We start from the raw sequence: 19,782 nt of genomic DNA, 5'->3' as shown, positions 1-19,782 counted from the left end.
GAGATCTTCCACAGGCCAATGGAGTCCATAACTGAGGGTCTTGAAGGCACCAGAGTCTACATAGATGACTTGGTTGTCTGGGGACCAACACAGCAACAACATAATGAAAGACTGGAGAAACTCTTAGAGAGAATCAGAAAGAATGGACTCAAACTAAACAGGGACGTGTCTCTTTGGAGTCACAGAGATGACCTTCTTGGGAGACAAGATCACAAGTGAAGGGGTGGAACTGGACCAGTCAAAAGTGAAAGCTCACATTGAAAAAGAGACCTTGGGCTTAGTGTTTGGATGTGGGAAGTTTCACAGTTATGTGTATGGACTGCCAACCTTTTCAGCAGAGACTGACCACAAAGCACTCATATCCATCAGGAAAAAGAAGCTCAGATATTATGACTCTGACCTCATTTACACACCAGGTAAACACACTGTACTGGCAGACGCTTTGTCACGAGCACCAGCACCAAGTACAGACACGCAGCTCAGCAATGTGGCTGACCATGTTGAAACACAAGTAAACATGGTGACTGCTTCTCTCCCAGCATCAGACATCATGCTGCAGCGGATTGTGCAGGAGATGGCAAAAGACCCCCTGCTGCAGAAAGTGGTCCACCATATCCTGGATGGATGGTCAAGAGGAATCTGCCCGGGGTTGTATCCTGTGCGTGCAGATTTGTATATGGCTAACGGCCTGCTTCCGAGACAAAATAGGATTCTCATCCCACAATCTATGTGTCGAGACATGCTTCAGCACATCCACGGGGGCACCTTGGGATGGGAAAATGCAAAGCACGAGAAGCAGTTTACTGCCTGGGTATCAGCAAAGACATCGAGGAGATGGTCCAGAAATGTGAAACATGTCTCCAACATCACTACAAACAAACAGAGGAGCGATGCTTAGAACAGATCTTCCCACTGCACCATGGCAAAAAGTAGTTGTTTCATCTCCATGACAAGGACTATCTTCTGGTGATCGACTATTATTCTAACTATTTTGAAGCTGCACAGCTTTCCAGCACACCAGCACAGTCTGTCATCACACATATGAAAGGATTTTTCTCTAGACATGGAATTCCACAATGTCTAGTCAGTGATAATGGTCCACAATATGACTGTACAGAGTTTCGTGAATTTGCAAAGCAAATATGGATTTAGCCCCTTGTATTCACAGGCTAATGGACAGGTGGAAAAGGGGGTCCAGATTGTAAAGAAACTGTTAAAAAGGCAAGAGCGAGTGGAGCTGTCCCTTACTTAGCTTTGTTGAGCTATAGAGCTACTTCTCTTGAGTGTGGAGCATCTCCTGCTGAGTTGCTCATGTGTCGCAAGCTGCGCACCACACTTCCACAGATTCCAATGCACAATGGTAACAAATACAACAACAAACTGACTGAAAAAAGGACGAGGCTTAAGCACAGACAGAAAAGAAACTATGACAAAACAGCAAGGAATCTGGAACCTCTGCAGGAAAAGGATGTTGTGCGGATTGAAGGCCCTGAGCTATGGGAGAGGAAAGTGACTGTCCTGAGTGAAGTAGGACCCAGGTCATTTATCGTTAGGACAGAAAATGGACAAGTGTTAAGGAGAAACAGGAGGAGTCTGTTAAAGACTCAGGACACTGAGAATAAAGCAAAAGAGATAGGATCTGAACAAGACGGTGTTGTAACAGAAATGCAACACAGTGAACCTCCTTCACCTTCCCCAGTGACTGTGACACTCAGAAGGTCTACAAGAACTAAGAAACCTCCTGAGAGACTCATAGAACAAGCATGAATGGTGTAATAGATAAACTGTGAAGAAAGATGGTTGCATGTACAATGTTTAAAAAGAAAAAAGTTAATTGCTGAATCTGATATGTTGCAGTGCGTTCTTCATAGTTAAAGTTATACAAAGTGTGGAGAGCCACACCTTATTTCAGCGTATGAGGTGCATTTGGTCTTATCAAAAAGATTTATATAATTTTGGGATGTGTATAAAGCCAGAAGCTTGAATATATTTTTTTTCCACAGTCTTCATACATATGATTACAGAGAAAAGCTAAATGCCAAGAAATGTATGTTTTTGCACACTTTGAGAGACGTGATCATTAGTTAAGACTGTTGTATTTTGCAGAATAACTACTTTAAAAGTTGTGATCTATGTTGTACTAACCTTTTGGAAGGGGGATGTAATGATAAGTGCTAACAAAGGTGTCACCTGTAGATGGCGGTATAACCCCAGTAGACCACACATATTCAGAGAACGATGTTGTTACAAAAAGTGGGCAGTACCTCTGAGTGATCCCATGTGAGCACATGAATAAACAGCTTGCTGAAGCTAGCATAACATTCTATTTGATGTTTTATTTTATATAAAACAAGAACATTATAGAAACCTCCAGCACAGCCAGGCTCAGGGAGGGGCAGTCATATGCCGTGACCGGTTGGGGGTGACGGGAGAGAGACAGGACAAAAGACATGCTGTGGAAGAGAGCCAGAGATTAATAATAACTAATGATTAAATGTAAAGTGGTGTATAAACACATAGAAAATGAAGGTGAATGAAAATGAAATGCTCAGTGCATCATGGGAACCCCCCAGCACCCTAGGCCTATAGCAGCATAACTAAGGGAGGGTTCAGGGTCACCTGATCCAGCCCTAACTATAAGCTTTACCATAAAGGAAAGTTTTAAGCCTAATCTTAAAAATAGAGAGGGTGTCTGTCTCCTGAATCCAAGCTGGAAGCTGGTTCCACAGAAGAGGCGCCTGAAAGCTGAAGGCTCTGCCTCCCACTTAAGTATCCTAGGAACCACAAGTAAGCCAGCAGTCTGAGAGTGAAGTGCTCTGTTGGGGTGATATGGTACTATGAGGTCTTTGAGATAAGATGGTGCCTGATTATTCAAGACCTTGTAGGTGAGGAGAAGAATTTTAAATTCTATTCTAGATTTAACAGGGAGCCAATGAAGAGAAGCCAATATGGGAGAAATCTGCTCTCTCTTTCTAGTCCCTGTCAGTACTCTAGCTGCAGCATTTTGGATCTGGTTTGACACCATGTTTCTAAGATTTGTGGGGCCGAGTACAAGAACTTCAGTTTGATCTGAATTTAGAAGCAGGAAATTAGAGGTCATCCAGACCTTAATGTCTTTAAGACATTCCTGCAGTTTAACTAATTGATGTGTGTGATCTGACTTAATAATATAACAATGAAAATTGATGCAATGCTTTCTAATAATACTGCCTAAGGGAAGCATGTATAATGTAAATAAAATTGGTCCTAGCACAGAACCCTGTGGAACTCCATAATTAACCTCAGTGTGTGAAGAAGACTCCCCATTTACATGAACAAATTGGAGTCTATTAGATAAATATGATTCAAACCACTGCAGTGCAGTACCTTTAATACCTATAGCATGCTCTAATCCAGGGGTGCCCAAACTCCCAGCCCGTGGGCCCCTTCCTGCCTGGCCCCTACTTCCGGTCCGTGAATTGATGTCAAAAATAACATACAATTTGGGCCCTTAAGTTACTTATTTGACATTTCGCCTTCCCCTCCAATTAAGAGGGTTAAGCGAAATGTCAAATAAGGAAGCCGCCCTCAGGCCGAGTTTGGGCAACCCTGCTCTAATCTCTGTAATAAAATATTATGGTCAAAGCTGCACTGAGGTCCAACAGGACAAGAACAGAGATGAGTCCACTGTCAGAAGATCATTTGTAACCTTCACTAATGCTGTTTCTGTACTGTGATGAATTCTGAAACCTGATACCAATCCCTGGCTATCGAACCTGGCTACTGGGGCACGGGTCACCACTCTGGTGGGTAAGGAGCCTGAGCTAGTGCGTGAGGTTGAGTGATACTGGCTAGATACTGTCTGGCTCACCTCAACACACGGTCTGGGTTCTGGAACCAGTCTCCTGGAGAGGGGCTGGACTCTATTCCAGTCTGGAGTTGCCCTTGGTGAGAGGCGGCGAGCTGGGGTGGGTGTCCTTGTATCCCCCTGGCTTGCTGGCTGTACGTTGGAGTTTTCACCAGTGGATGAGAGGGTTGCATCCCTGTGCCTTTGGGCTGGGGAATGGGTCCTGACTGTTTGTGCTTATGCGCCAATGACAGCTTAATGTACCCACCCTTCTTGGAGTTGCTGGGTGGGGTGCTCGAAGGTGCTCCATCCATTGTCTTGCTGGGAGACTCCAACGGTCATGTGGTCAATGACAGTGAGACCTGGAGGAGCGTGATTGAGAGGAACAGCCTGCCTGATCTGAACCTGAATGGTGTTTTGTTACTGGACTTCTGTGCAAACCACAGTTTGTCCATAATGAACACCATGTTTGAACATAAGGATGACCATAAGTGCACGTGGCACCAGGACACCCTAGGTCTGATCATCAGATCTGCAACCGTATGTTCGCCCAGAACACTCGGGTGAAGAGAGGAGCTGAGCTGCCAACTGATCACCACCTGGTGGTGAGTTGGATCAGGTAGCAGGGGGAGGATGCTGTGAGGATGCACCAGTCTTGTTCTGACCACTTAAACTCTGAACTAGTCATAAACATCAAACTTGCACAGGAGAGCAAACATCATCTTCTGGTCATGTAGAAACTAATGTGAGGCTCATTTTACATGCCATGTTGTCAGTGTTGTTGGATTTGCCATTGCTAAGTTCTAGCATTACACCTGGAGAAAGTCTGAATTGCATTTAAAAATCAGTAAGAACAACAGGGTAATACCTGGTCATGGCACTGAGACCAATCTTGGGGAAGAGAAGACTATTATTGGATTTGACACCAGCTCATAATTTGAGGGATCTGTAAAGATACAGCATGGGGGCACAGCTTTGTCACAGGTTACATAAACAATAGTCTTTTCATATCATAGATGACATTCCCCTGATCAAACCTCTCTCTGAATGAACAAAGTAACACACACTGGTGAATTAAGTAAGACCTTTATTTATTTGCCAAAGGAAGGTGGCAAGAAGGGTCTTTACCCACAATACAAAGCGCCTTGAGGCGACAGTTTGTTGTAATTTGGCGCTATATAAATAAAATTGAATTGAATTGAATTGAAAGAACCCAAATCAAAGACAGAGCTGCTGAAAATAAAAGCTGAGATCATTCTCACTTGCTGTCATGGTCCTGGGTCATTTGGCCAGTGTTTTGGGTTTTGGGGGTTGTGATGTTCAATTATTGTTCAAGTCTTCAGTTTGTTTCCTAGTTTAAAGGACTTTTGTAGTTAGTTTATTTGCTCTCTGGTTCATTTTGCATTTTGTTTCTTCTTTCCTAAGTCATTCTTGCTTTGTTTATTGTTTCATGTATCCTTAAGTTCCCAGTAGCTTTAGAGTTTAGTTCTCCCTGTGTTTTATCTTATCTTAGCTGTGTTTCTGCTTCACTCAACTCATTTAACTCTGTGAATTTATGTACCACTTTGCATTTAAACATTAATTATTAATATCTGGCTTTCTTCCACAGGGTGTCTTTAGTCCAGGGGTCGGGAACCTTTTTGGCTGAGAGAGCCATAAACGCCACATATTTTAAAAATGTAATTCTGTGAGAGCCATACAATATGTTTAACACTAAATACAAGTAAATGTGTGCATTTTATGTAAGACCAACACTTTTAAAGTACAATAAGTCTGAATTGCATTTAGTAACGTTATGCTGTTGCTAACCAATGATAAATAAAGTACTTCTTACCATTAATGCGACTTCTGGTGCTGCATGGTTTTGCTGATGGCTTTGTAGTCTGGTTGATACGTGGTGAGGTTAAGCTTCATGCAGGAGTTGAGACTTCCATCCGTTAAACGTGATCGTAGGTTGGTCTTAATGTTCTTTAGATGTGAGAAAGACTGCTCACATGCATACGTAGAGCCAAACATTGTTAGTACAGCAATACTCACACGCTGCAGTGTGTGGTATGTGACGGGAAGTGCTTTCCAAGTTTTGACAATCAGCTGGTCTGCAGGTTGAAGTTTTTTCATTTCTCCCCACTTGTGTTTGCTCGCCAACTCGCTTGCTGTCGTGCAAGTCTTTCCAAATCTTCATTTAGTGACTTGAACTTATTCACCCACATGTCTGAGGCCTTCAGGTCAGCAACTTGTAGCTCAAAATCTCGCCGACAGAGGCATGTCTTTTATTCGTTTCATTATCTTGTCTTTATCCGAAAAGTCGTCAAAAAGTTCACTGGCGACATCAAGCATGAATGTTTTGGCATACTCACCATCTGTGAATGGCTTTCCGTTTCTCACAATTGCTAAAGCACCAGCAAAGCTAGCCGAATTCCAGTCACCTTGTTGGGTCCAAACACGAAGTTGCTGCTGACTAGCTTGCACTTTGCACAGTAGCTCTTGACATGCTTTCTTCCTGCTGTCCCCCGCTGGGTATTTCGATGCAAATGTAGTATGGCGTGTGTCGAAGTGCCGCTTTATATTTGACCGTTTCATCGATGCAATTTTATCACTGCATATTAGACACAGTGTAGAACCTGCTCTCTCCACAAAGGCGAATTCCTCTGTCCATTCCTGCTGAAAAGTATGGTACTCCTCATCTTTTTTTCTTTTAGCCATCTTCTTCGTAAAAGGTTTCCTCAATTAGTTAGCTGACTACTTGATTAAAAGGAGGGAAGTTTACTCCCTGACCTCACAACGACCCGCGTACGTTAGGCATTATCCAATAAAAATTTGGTGTGGTCCCGGAGGACAGTTGTGATTGGCTCCAGCCACCCGCAACCATGAACATGAGCGGTAGGAAATGAATGGATTGAAATACTTGAAAATGTTATATATTTTTTAACGTTATTATTTTTTTTTTTATTAAAGATTTGTCTGCGAGCCAGATGCAGCCATCAAAAGAGCCACATCTGGCTCGCGAGCCATAGGTTCCCGACCCCTGGTGTATGATATGCCTACTGTTGACCGCAACCAAGATGGCGCCACTGTGTACGGGCTGCCGTCAGCTGTTCTGTGTATTGTTTGCTGTCGCTCTGTTCCTGGTAGTCATCTGCCCAGATGTCTCCGCTTTGATCACCTACGATCGGCAGACACTTCTAAACCTCCAGTTTGTTTTGGTACCAGCATATACTGTAAAGAAAAACTCAACGATTTTTCCTCCACACCTATCGGATGTACCTGAGAATTTGCGCCGGCTGCCCAGTGCTCCGGTCCCCAACAAACGCCAGAGGAGACGCGGAAAGCGGGGAGGTATCGCGGTGCGGGTCAAAACTTACCTGAGACTCCTGGGTTTGTCTGTTCATTACCCCCTGGATGGTGGTCTTTGCCGCCTCAAGGCTGTTGGGCTGCCTGTGGATTTCGGGCGTCGCTGGATCAGGCCGATTGTCCCACCTGTCATCCTGGAGACTCGGCGTCCCTCGTCCTGGCGCAGGATGCGGGATCGTGGAGGCGGCGTAAACCATGCTAACCTTCGCCTGTTGAAGCGGGCCCCGGCCTCAGCTAACAAGGATCTGGTCATCCGAATGGCCCTACTAAATGCTAGATCGTTAGCCAACAAAACTTTCCTTCTCAATGACTTTTTCATCGCACAGCAGTTGGATTTTATGTTTGTGACTGAGACGTGGCTTCATGCTGGTGAGTCTGCACCTTTTTCCGAACTTTTACCTCCCGGCTGTTCTTTCTTCAGCTCCCCGCGGATCTCTGGAAAAGGTGGAGGACTTGCTTCAATATTTAAATGCAGTTTTCGCTGTCGTCAGGTCTCGGCAGACCTGTACGCCAGCTTTGAACTGCAGCTGTTGGAGATAAACTCTTCCCCCTCGGTGCTCTGCGCGGTGATTTACCGACCACCGAAGTGCACGAAGGACTTCATCGGTGACTTTGCTGACTTGCTGACGGGTCTCATACTAAAATATGACCGTATTTTAATTGTTGGCGACTTTAATATTCATGTGTGTTGTGAGAGTGGTCCACTGGTTAAAGAATTTGCCTCGCTTATTGACTCTTTTAACTTAACACAACTCGTGTGTGGTCCCACTCATGAAAAAGGTCACACACTGGATCTGGTGTTGTCTTATGGACTTAGAGTCTGCATCACAGGGATACGTGACTGTGGTATATCGGACCATTTTCCTGTTTTATTTACAGCAGCGCTCCCCAGCTCTGGGATAAATAGAGTATCCTCTACACGTCGTGTGCGCTTGGTTAACTCTTCATGCGCTGCTGATTTTGCAGCTGCTTTTAAAAACTCTGACTTAAGCAATTTGGATTTTTGCTTGAGCCTGAATACCGAGGACTTCACTAACTCTTTTATATCTGCTTGCACTGCTGTACTGGACTGTATTGCCCCTTTTACAACCAAACGCACCAAACCTTCCTCCCAGCCCTGGCTGGATGAGACAACCCGCGCTCTCAGACGTGAGTGCAGACGCGCTGAGAGAAGGTGGAAAAAGGATAAGCTCCATGTCTCCTTAGAGATCCTGCGTAACTGTTTATTGAAATACCAGAAAGCAGTAAAATATGCAAAGTCTGCTTATTTCTCTAACATTGTTTCAAGTAACAGTCACAGGCCTCATTTTCTTTTTAGTGTTTTTAATTCACTCGCTGATCCTCGCTGTAATGTGAACCAAGCGAAGGTCTGTCCTGCACTGTGCGAAAACTTTAAGAAATTTTTTGTGGAAAAAATTTCTGCCCTCAGGCCTTCATCACCTCAGGCTGAAACAGACTCATCTGCACCTCCTCCCAGCAGAGCTGTCTTTGAGCAGTTTGAGCCTGTCACACTCTCCACACTAAAGGAGGTGATTCAAAATATGAGACCTGTAAACTCTCCCACAGACTGTGTTCCCTCTCGCCTTTTTAAAGAGGCTTTTGATTCAGTGGGACCAACTATCCTCGCTCTGATTAACAGTGCGCTCGCATCTGGTTGTGTTCCAGCTGCCTTTAAACATGCAGTTGTACAGCCTCTAATCAAGAAGAAGAACCTTGACCCTGATGTTCTTTCAAATTACAGACCAATTTCTAAATTACCATTTTTATCCAAGGTTCTTGAAAAAGTTGTTTTTAAGCAACTTCAAGCATTTTTAAGTGAACATGGAATGTGGGAAAAGTTTCAGTCAGGTTTAGAATGTGTCACAGCACAGAGACGGCTCTTTTAAGAGTTTTTAACGATCTGCTTTTAACTGTGGACTCTGGTAGTCCTGCAGTTTTAGTACTTCTAGACCTGTCAGCTGCCTTTGACACTGTGGACCACGAGATCCTTCTATCCCGCCTAGAACATGAAATTGGCATTAAAGGCACGGTTCTGACTTGGTTCAGATCATATCTTACTGATAGAAGTTTCTCTGTCCATCTAGGAAACTGTTTTTCTACCACAGCAAAGCTTTCTTGTGGAGTGCCTCAGGGGTCCATTCTGGGCCCAATTCTTTTCTCATTGTATATGTTGCCTCTAGGGTCGATTTTTAGGAAACATAATATTTGTTTCCACTGTTTTGCTGACGACATCCAGGTGTATATGCCCATCAAACTGAACAGCAGAGATCCATGGGAACCCCTGCTGAACTGTCTAAGTGACATCAAGTCCTGGATGAGAAACAATTTCCTAAATCTTAATGAAAGCAAAACCGAGGTCATATGCTTTGGTAAATTTGACCCCTCAAGCTACTCCTCTGGCACTCCGAGTCATTTGGCTCCTCACTGTCGTGATGCTGTGAAAAATCTGGGTGTCATTTTAGATAGTAGTTTTAAAATGGAGAAGCAAGTAAGTGCTGTTACCAAAATCAGTTTTTACCAACTCAGAGTCATTGCCAAGGTAAAACCTTATCTCCCACAGCAGGACCTGGAAAAAGTTATTCATGCTTTTATTACTTCCCGCCTGGACTACTGTAATTCTCTGTACTTTGGCATAGATCAATCATCTGTGCGCCGCCTGCAGGTAGTCCAGAATGCGGCAGCTCGTCTTTTAACCGGTTTAAAAACGCATGAACACATTACCCCAGTCCTGTCATCCCTTCACTGGCTCCCTGTCCGTTTTAGAATCGATTTTAAGATTTTATTGCTTACTTTTAAAGCCTTAAACGGACTGGCACCTTTGTATCTGTCTGAGCTGCTTCACTGTCACACCCCTGTAAGAGCTCTGAGGTCATCGAACCAGCTGCTCTTACAGAGGCCTAAAACTAGACTAAAACAGAGAGGTGATCGAGCTTTTGCAGCAGCAACACCAAAGCTATGGAACGATCTACCTCTCCATATCCGCACAGCTCAGACGATACACACATTTAAATCTCTATTAAAAACACATTTCTTTTCCTTGGCATTTGGCTGCAGTGCTACCTCCTTTTAGATGATTGTTTTATGGTATTTTATGGTACTTGTTTTAAACGTTTTAATTTTTAATTTTCTTATGTTATTTATTGTTCTTAATGTTTTATTTATTTATTTTTATTTTATTATTTTATTTATTTATTTATATATTTTTATTTTTATTTAGTATAGTCCTTGGGGTTACAGATCTTGTACAGCACTTTGGTCAACGTCATTGTTTTAAATGTGCTTTATAAATAAACTTGACTTGACTTGACTTGACTACTGTTGGCTTTTTTTTTGTAGATCTAACTGAAAGAATGGGAACAAATTGTGTGCTTTTGGAACAGACTGTTAGTCTCTCTCTCTCTCTCTCTCTCTCAATATATATATATATATATATATATATATATATATATATATATATATATATAAATGGCTTAACAAACAAATAAACAGTCCTTTGAAAATGGTCAGCTGTGAAAAAGCAGCAAATGTAAAAGTCAAACTTTTAAAAATCTTCAGAAATCTTGGATTGCTGAACAAAATCTAAAGAGATGAGGGGTGACACAGGACTCTACATAGTACATAAAGCCATCTCATTCAACTTCTGAGGACATAACACGATAGCAAAAATTGTGCAGTAATTTTACACAGTAAGATTCCAGAACATGACCTCATCCCTCTATATCATCTGGGCTAGCCAGTTGGTCAGGGTTTCCATTAGGTATTCTGTCCACAGGAAACAAAAACATGTATCCATCTGCTTTGGGTTATTTGTTCCAAACAAAACTGTGTTTTTTTTTTTTGCTTTTTCACCTCCTGGCCCTCTGCTCTGTTCAGGATTTGCAACACAGCCCTAGTAGGATGGGAACTGTGGGAATGGGAACTGTGTAGAATTGAAAGATTGTCATTATACTGCTGGAAGGTCTTAGTACAATCTATTCTTGCATAAACATACTGTGTTTTAGTGCCTTAGAAATTATCTTCAAGTTCCACGATGTTTCTGGTTCTCCTTGTTCTTCTTAATTTAAAAGTATAGGATGATTTGTTTTAAATTCTACTCAATAGATTTCTATCTAAACGGACTAGTTCTTATTTAGCACTTTTATACTCTATAATCTAGTGAGCAGAATAATTTGAACCCTGTGAAAATATTAAGATTCTCATTAAAAGTGCAATATTCAACCATGAGGAAAGAGCACACTTGTTTTTGTGGCCTGTAGAAGCTTAGTTTGTTTTATTTTTTTTGTATGTTTTTGTTGCTGTTTAAAGCCCTCATAGGACAAGCAGCCCATTTTATCCCAAACATTAAGTAACCAATTTGAATCTGTTATTATTGCACTGACATTTAGGTATACCATCAGATATAATTAGATTTATTGACAACCTGTCTAATCATCATATCAGATAAAATTAAATGAAATTATCCTTTAAGAGAACTTGCTGTCAACACTAACATCCTACTATTCACAAATTCACTCAGTGAACAACAAAATATTTTGCAACAACCAAAGACGTGATCCTTCCTTTACCAATATGTTGTTATTGTCCTTGTATCTGATTATTGTATTTTCTTTTCTGAGAGAAAAAAAACATCTGGGGTCCCCCCAAATGAGCTGGAGGAGGTGGCTGTGGAGAGGGAGGTCTGGGCTTCTTTGCTTAGGCTGCAGACACTGCGACCCGGCCCCAGATAAGCAAAAGAAAATGGATGGATGGATGGATGGATGGATGGATTATCCAGTATACCCATTTTTACATAAAGCTAAGTACTCTTTGTGGGGTAAATCTTGTCTAGCAAAGCTCATTAAGAGAATGCCTTTAAATTTGTGTGTTAAAGCTGACAGTGGGGTTAAAGTTTAACCACTTAGTTCTTATAACTAATCCCCAGTCCTGCTTACATAATACTTGATAAAGTGACCTAATATTTAACTTTTTCATTAATAACTGCATTGAGGGTTGATGAATCTGATGCTGTGGAATTCAGTAAGTCATGTCTGATAAAATGCCCAAATATAGTGTGTAATTTGCAGAGAAGAAAATGTTTTGTGAGGGCTTGAATTTTGTGGTTTTGAAAGCATTGTGACTTCACTGGTCATTTTAGACATGATTTCTTTTAAAGAGAAGTACATACAAGAACTGTGAACATATTGTAGATTTAGATTTGAAGGCATTTTATTTTAATTTATTTTTTAAGGTTAGTGAGTTCCATCAAAATGTCTGTTCTGGACTTACTTTAAATGAAAAGCACATAAAATAATTATAACAGTGAATGGCTCAGAACAGCCATACAAAGCTTCTTTTCTCCATTAAAGGTTAGGAAACCACATTTGGTTTACAATGCAAATATAGGTAAATGCACAAGCATTCAGCACAAAATATCATCATTCAAAATCAATGTAACTTATTGGTTATGTAACATACAGTATATGGCTGTCAGAAAAGGATATCAACACAATGATAAATAAACACAAAAAATGAACCTACATTTAATCTAAACCAATGATGCAGTGTCTTCTGTTCATTAACTACAAGTGAACAGTTTAAGTGTTTTTGCACCTTTTATTCTCTGCTGTTTTTAACTAGTAGGCAAATTAAAGCTGTGCTCCATTTTTGTTCAAAAAGTGCAATAAAAGAAGATGAATGCTGGTTAGCTCTACGTCACATCTGGCATAGAGCCAATCATTGCTCATAATGATGGAGTTGCCAAAGATATCCAGTTCTACTCATTCAAGAACAGGATTTATAAAAATGGACTCACCTCTCATCTGTTTTCATTGTTAACAAGACCTAGGTAGTTGTTCTAAGAAATCATTAGGCTGCCACACACAGCCATCACTGCCCCCCTAGTGGACATAATAAAGCCAGTAGACCAGGTTGAAGAAGGTAAATGCAATTGGAAAAACAACACGGGACCACTTGTCTATGGCATTGACATCTGTGAGATCAGGAATCTTGACTCTGAGCTGTGAGGCCCTCCTCTTCAAGCGACCCTTCTTGTGACCCATTGGCAGGTCAACGGTTGGTCGTCCATAGAGGTCTCGGCTGGCCATAGGCTTGCGGTACTGTATGCTGGCGCTGTCATAAGAGAACATTGTAGCCCGGGCATCGTTAAGAGTGCCCATCATATCTGTTCCTCCCATCTCACTGGTTAGGTTGGTCAGGAGGATATTGCCATGAGCATCAACCTTAGAAAGGAGGTCATTAGATTTGATTAAACAGATTTCAAATACAAAGTCTGTCTCAACAAGAAATTATTTTTGTACTTCTTATATCTCAGACACAAAGGGGTGTACTGTTTTTAAACACTTTTAATAGGAAGCAAAGTAATTAATCTTAGATGATTCAGAAATGATACCCCATGATTGAGCAAGAACGGCCCATGTTACTATGGTTTAGCTTTGCATTTGTTTTCGTCACTCTTATAACAGAATTTCTGCATTTTAATTACAGAAGTGGATTTTCAACTCAACTTTGACCGTGACAACACTTTTCCCTTAAGTATAGCCAGACAACAGATCTTGCAAAGTAGCTAGTTTGTGGAATCCATTTTTCATTGCAATATTGTAAAATTTGTACCTTACAATCCACAGTGGCCTGAATGACTGCTACTGGGATCTGATTGTTATCCCCTCTTGTGATTTTAGCATCCTCAATGTTTGAGTCTTCTCTTTTCTCTATCATCTTACTTTGTGTTATTCTTTTTGATTCTGTGTTTAATATGTGATTTAATTAATTCCTGTTTTACTGTGTAGTTATAGTCTAGTCTTTGTTTTCCCCTCCTTTGTGATTTTCAGCCTTACCCCATCTTCACCTGTGTTAATAATTTTCAGCTGTGCTTCATCCTCACCTTTCTATGTTGCTTAATTTATAGTCTTGTGTTCTCCTTTGTCAAGTTGTCTGTTTATCTTTAATGGTGTTGATTTCTGTTTTTACCTTTGATTTCTTTTCCCCTGAATTTCAATCCGTTCTTAAAGCTTGCCTGCTGTTGAGATATCTAGACTACAGTGACATGCATTTGGTTCTTCACCTCTACGTTCCACTTCAAATGAAAAACGAGCTCTTTTCACACTAAGTAAAAAATACAATTAAAGTAACTGGTTTGGTGTTTGGGCTCTATGCCATTGACCAAACAGAATTAAATAATTCACAAAACACACTTCCTACCTGCACTTTGCTGCTCTCCAGTCTTTTCTTATTCTCGTTGCTGGACTTGGCAGCTTTTTCTGCCACCTTTTTTTGCAGATGAGGACCACGACCAAAAAATATGTAGTTGACAAATGCATACTCCAGCAAGGCCAGAAAGACAAAGACAAAGCAGCCCATGAGGTAAATGTCAATGGCTTTCACATAGGGAATCTTGGGTAGAGTCTCCCTAAGGTGGGTATTGATGGTGGTCATGGTCAGCACAGTGGTTATACCTGGAGACAAGCAAAGGTAAATTTAGGCCTTTCAGCAACAATGAGAGCTTGACATTAATAGCTAGACAAGAACTAAAAATTACAAAATAACCATTGTATATTGTCTGTACATCATATACAGTGGTAATATCAGTAATAAATTCAGTTGTACATATTCATACAATCCCAATCCCAATCACCAGTGCCAGTCTCAGGTTTAGTAGTGACATCGGTCAAAGGATCGATGCTCTCCTCGTTTAAGTTATTGTGACCATGTGCAATACACTTGTGATCTCATTTGAAATGGTTGTTTTGAAGCCAGTGACCAGGTCTGCGACTTCCTGCAGTCAGATGTCATCCTCAAAGTGCATCAAGACAGCAATAAAACAGCAATAAAACGCAGTCAGTCTGCTGTCAGTTTGTGCTCGAATGGGGTCCAGTTGGCAATTACATGCAATCTGTTTGTGATAATATGGGTGATTAACTGTGATAAATTGGCAAAAATCACAGATCTGTTTTCACCTACATATGCAGAAATTGCCATCAAATGAGAATTCACATAAATTACTTTACACTTAGAGTCCAGCCAGTACTACAGAAATGTACAAATGACTCCACAAATAGTAACATAGTTGCTGCAGGATGGTGATTTAATTGCAAAATGACACAGAGGCTAGGCAGCCTTGCTTACACAAAGGACTATAATCAGGATACAACTAGTTGGCAACCAGCTGAATCGAGTCCCTATTGCAAATAGACGTGACACAGATGAGTTGTGCTCATCAGTGACATTGACCTATTTTGCCACTCTGTCTGCATTTATAACTTAGATGGCATTTATTAACAATTATTCCCAATCTGAGAGTGTCTGCAAGCACCTTGTTAGGAATCTATATTTAAATATTTATTTAATAAAACTGAATTTAACTTAAATGTAACTAAAAACTGTAAATGTAAAAGTTTAGTGTGGCCCAAAGAGGTCCACAAATTTGGAATGAGCTTTAAAGTAAATGTTAACATCTCTCTCTTTAAACTGACTTTAAAACAACAACTTTAAAACAACAATTGCTACTAAAATATATTTGATTTTGAACCCTGTATAGAAAGGAGCTTTAAAAACTTGCAATCTCATTGTACATTCTGCATAATGTCAATAAAGGCATTCTATTCTATTCTCATTGTGTATATGAGGTGTATATTATTATTATTTTCATGTGCCACTGTCTAGATGTATTGGATTTGTGTTTTTTGTCTGTTAGGATCTTTGGGGTAATCTCAGGATCTTTTAGTGATTTAGGTCAGTATGCTAATGTATGTGGGGAGTTAAATATGTATTTAATAGTTGGGTGCCCTATTTATAAGCTGTGGTTGCTTTGGGGGATTCCTAATTCACATATAACTGTTTTATATATTATTGTGTTGGAATGGGTATTTTTTGTTGATTTTATTGATAAACTGAAACTGTAGCATCTTAGCTGCTCGTAGGCCTGTGCTCATTTGGACAACCAGATGAGGTCATTTCAGATGCAACTTTTCAAACAGCTAAACAAATGGTTTGCTACAGTTAGTGTATTTTTCAGGCTGAAAAAAAATTAACAGCACAAAATCAGAGGTTCGTGCCCAGAAGAGTGCAGTCATAGGAACAGCGAATATACTGCACAGAACCTTCAGACTCAAAGGCCTCTGGTGGGCTCCTTGAGGTGACTGTTATAATTTGGCGGTATATCAATAAAATTGAATTGAATTAAAAATTGCGCTTGAGATGCACGCACACATAAACACACACCCCAGGGGGGTGAGAGAAAAATTATTATATTCGTATATAAACGAACAGATGAATGTCAAGTTGGTGGCTGGCTTGAGCGTGAACACTAATATTCTTGCATCGAGACATTTCTCAACAAATACTGAAAACACACACCAAAGAGCTTGATGTAAGTTTCCTTTGACCATAGCAGTTTCCCCACTTTAATTCAATTCACTTCCATTTTATTTGTAGAAGTGCCAAACCACAACAATAGTCACTTTATACTGTAAGATAAAGATACTGCAATAATAGAGAGAAAACACACACAAGTCAGACACTCAAGCAGGTCTCCTGAATCCAAGCTGGGAGCTGGTTCCACAGAAGAGGGGCCTGAAAGCTGAAGGCTCTGCCTCCCATTCTACTCTTAAGTATCCTAGGAACCACAAGTAAGCCAGCAGTCTGAGAGAGAAGTGCTCTGTTGGGGTGATGTGGTACTATGAGGTCTTTGAGATAAGATGGTGCCTGATTATTCAAGACCTTGTAGGTGAGGAGAAGGATTTTAAATTCTATTCTAGATTTAACAGGGAGCCAATGAAGAGAAGCCAATATGGGAGAAATATGCTCTCTCTTTCTAGTCCCTGTCAGTACTCTAGCTGCAGCATTTTGGATCAGCTGAAGGCTTTTCAGGGAGCTTTTAGGACAGCCTGATAATAATGAATTACAATAGTCCAGCCTAGAAGTAATAAATGCATGAATGAGCTTTTCAGCATCACTCTGAGAAAGGATGTTTCTAATTTTAGAAATATTGCGCAAATGCAAAAAAGCGGTCCTACATATTTGTTTAATATGTGCATTGAAGGACATATCCTGGTCAAAAATGACTCCAAGATTTCTCACAGTGTTACTGGAGGCCAAAGTAATGCCATCCAGAGTAAGTATGCTGTGTACCTTACCGGCTACAAATGTATATAATATTTTGATATCTGTATATAGTGTTTTGATGTGTGTGTATATGTGTGTATATGTACATGTGTGTATTGACTATATATTTTCTGTATATAGTCAATCAAGAATCAAAATCTTTATTGTCATTGTACACAGAAGTTGCACAACGAAATTTAAAATGCATTCCTTTCTAGGTGCCGTGCTTATGTAGTGCTTATGTATATGTGTATAGTGTTTTTCTATTTTATTTTATTCTATTCTATTTTTAGTTTTCTGTACTGAGCTGCTGTAATGCGCAAATTTCCCTGTCGTGGGATCATTAAAGTTTTATCTTATCTTATCTTATCTGGTTAGACACCATGTTTCTAAGATTTGTGGGGCCGAGTACAAGAATTTCAGTTTGATCTGAATTTAGAAGCAGGAAATTAGAGGTCATCCAGGCCTTAATGTCTTTAAGACATTCCTGCAGTTTAACCCATTGATGTGTGTCATCTGGCTTCATTGACAGGTAAAGCTGAGTATCATCTGCATAACAATGAAAATTGATGCAGTGCTTTCTAATAATACTGCCTAAGGGAAGCATGTATAATGTAAATAGAATTGGTCCTAGCACAAAATTGAATTGAACTGATATAGGATTCAACTGCTCAATAGTCCTGGGGTTTGTTGTATTTTTTTGTTTCATGATGAGCCAAGTGTTTTTAATTGGTGAAAGATCTGGACTGAAGGCAGACAGTTCAATACCTGGACTCTTCTATTACAAAGTCATGCTGTTGGAATAGATGCATTTTGCATTTTAATGTCTTGCTGAAATATAAAAGGCCTTCCCTGAAAAAGTCTAGATGAGAGCATATGTTGCTCTAAAACCTGTGTGTGATTGTGCAAGGTGCCTGTTCCATTTCCATAGGCACTGATGCACCCCCATAACATCAGAGATGCATGCTTTTTAAGTAGTCTCAAATTTCAATTCATCTGACCACAGAACAGGTTTCCATGTTGACTTAATGTATTTTAACTGACCATTGGTCCAGAGAAGATTTTGGTCCTAAAGATCATATTTTATTTTTTGATAAACTATAATTTCTCTTCTTTTTCACATGACTGTAACTCTACAATACCAATAAATACCCAAAATGCACAGGGGTCTGGACAATATGTGAATAATGTAGAATGTTAAAATTTCAGGGGATCACTTGTGATATGTGGAAATGTCTGTAGAAAAGTTTTTGTAAATCAGATGCAGTTCAAAGACACTGCCATTACTTTGTGATACCACAAGCATGACTCGGGTTACCAAACTTAACTGCTAATGTGTAAAGAACTGAAAAGTCACTGACCTAATGCTACTCTGGCAGCCGAGGCATCATAGTTTATCCAGAAGGAGACCCAGGAAAGGATGGTGATTAGGATGGAGGGCATATAGGTTTGCAAGATGAAATAGCCAATATTCCTTTTGAGCTTGAAGCTTAGGGACAGACGTGGGTAAGAGCCTGTGAAAGACAGAATGGCTGAAGTGTGCTACATATAACTGAAGAAAACCTTCAAAGTTAAAAATAAAAATAGAAAGCAGTCTTTACTTTATACTGTGACTTAACTTTGTTTTTAATGAATATGCCAACAATTAAGTTAAAATAACACAAATCTGATCCATAGAGAATTGTAAGTAAGCTGACTGTTGCAGCTGTTACGAGAATTATTTATAGGCTCACATTCTTTGTTGGTAATCAGGTTTAAACTATCTGACAAAGCATGACAGCATGACTCTACAATGGAGCTGCCATTTACAGTCATGAAACAAGTAGAACTGACTCTATATTCTAACCAGGGAACAACACTGTCCTGCTGCCATCTCAATAACTATTGTCAGTTCTGCATTTACTAACATTTGTGTTACAAGTATTTACAATTTATTTCAGTCCAGCATAGTTCCCATACACTGACCCGAGAAGGTGAAAGGAAACAAAAGTTGTTATATAGGACAGCCATCATGCTAACTGAATCTAGTTTAACTCTTCCTGCACAGATACGCCAGTGGCATATTCACCTTTTTTCCTTTATTGGTAACTGGTGAAATATCTGCAGCAAGTGAACACAGGATAAGGACAACAAAATGGAAGCAATTTTCAAAAAAGTATAGTGTAAGTAATATTAATAGAATTAATGCAGTGGATTTTTTCCCTTAAAAAATCACTAGTCAAAAGGTGTTGAAGCAGTTACTGTGTTACCTGTAGCAAACACAGCTTTTGTAGAGAGAGTTTGGTAGTCTATAATAGAGAACTGGGGCAGTTCAATGTTCTCCACTCCAGTGACTGAGCCACTGTTGCTTCCTCCTTGCCAGTAAAATTCAATGTCATCAGTGGTGTACCCATCTGAGAAAGGCAGAGGAAGACAATGAGTTAGCAAAGTAAGTCCAGGCAAGTACTCTCTCTCTCTGTCTCTGTCTCTCTCTCTCTCTCTCTCTGTCTCTCTCTCTGTCTCTCTGT

The 19,782-nt window shown here is 40.3% G+C and overlaps 1 protein-coding gene across 1 annotated transcript in view; it reads right to left on the bottom strand.

The window, feature by feature from the left end:
- Window positions 1-12,414: 12,414 nt before the first annotated feature.
- Window positions 12,415-19,782, bottom strand: part of gabrb1 (gamma-aminobutyric acid type A receptor subunit beta1) — a 53,901-nt gene continuing 46,533 nt past the window's right edge. The window contains exons 6-9 of the mRNA XM_030724990.1: window positions 19,525-19,668; window positions 18,637-18,789; window positions 14,375-14,628; window positions 12,415-13,395 (exon numbers count right to left, since the gene is read on the bottom strand). Coding sequence (XP_030580850.1) covers window positions 13,054-13,395; window positions 14,375-14,628; window positions 18,637-18,789; window positions 19,525-19,668 — 893 coding nt within the window. The 3' untranslated portion in view covers window positions 12,415-13,053. The remainder of the gene's footprint in view (window positions 13,396-14,374; window positions 14,629-18,636; window positions 18,790-19,524; window positions 19,669-19,782) is intronic.

The sequence above is a fragment of the Archocentrus centrarchus genome, unplaced genomic scaffold (assembly GCF_007364275.1).
Source record: "Archocentrus centrarchus isolate MPI-CPG fArcCen1 unplaced genomic scaffold, fArcCen1 scaffold_44_ctg1, whole genome shotgun sequence".
NCBI lineage: Eukaryota > Metazoa > Chordata > Actinopteri > Cichliformes > Cichlidae > Archocentrus > Archocentrus centrarchus.
Note: the sequence above shows the minus strand (reverse complement) of the source record. Positions and strands in the feature narration are given on the sequence as shown.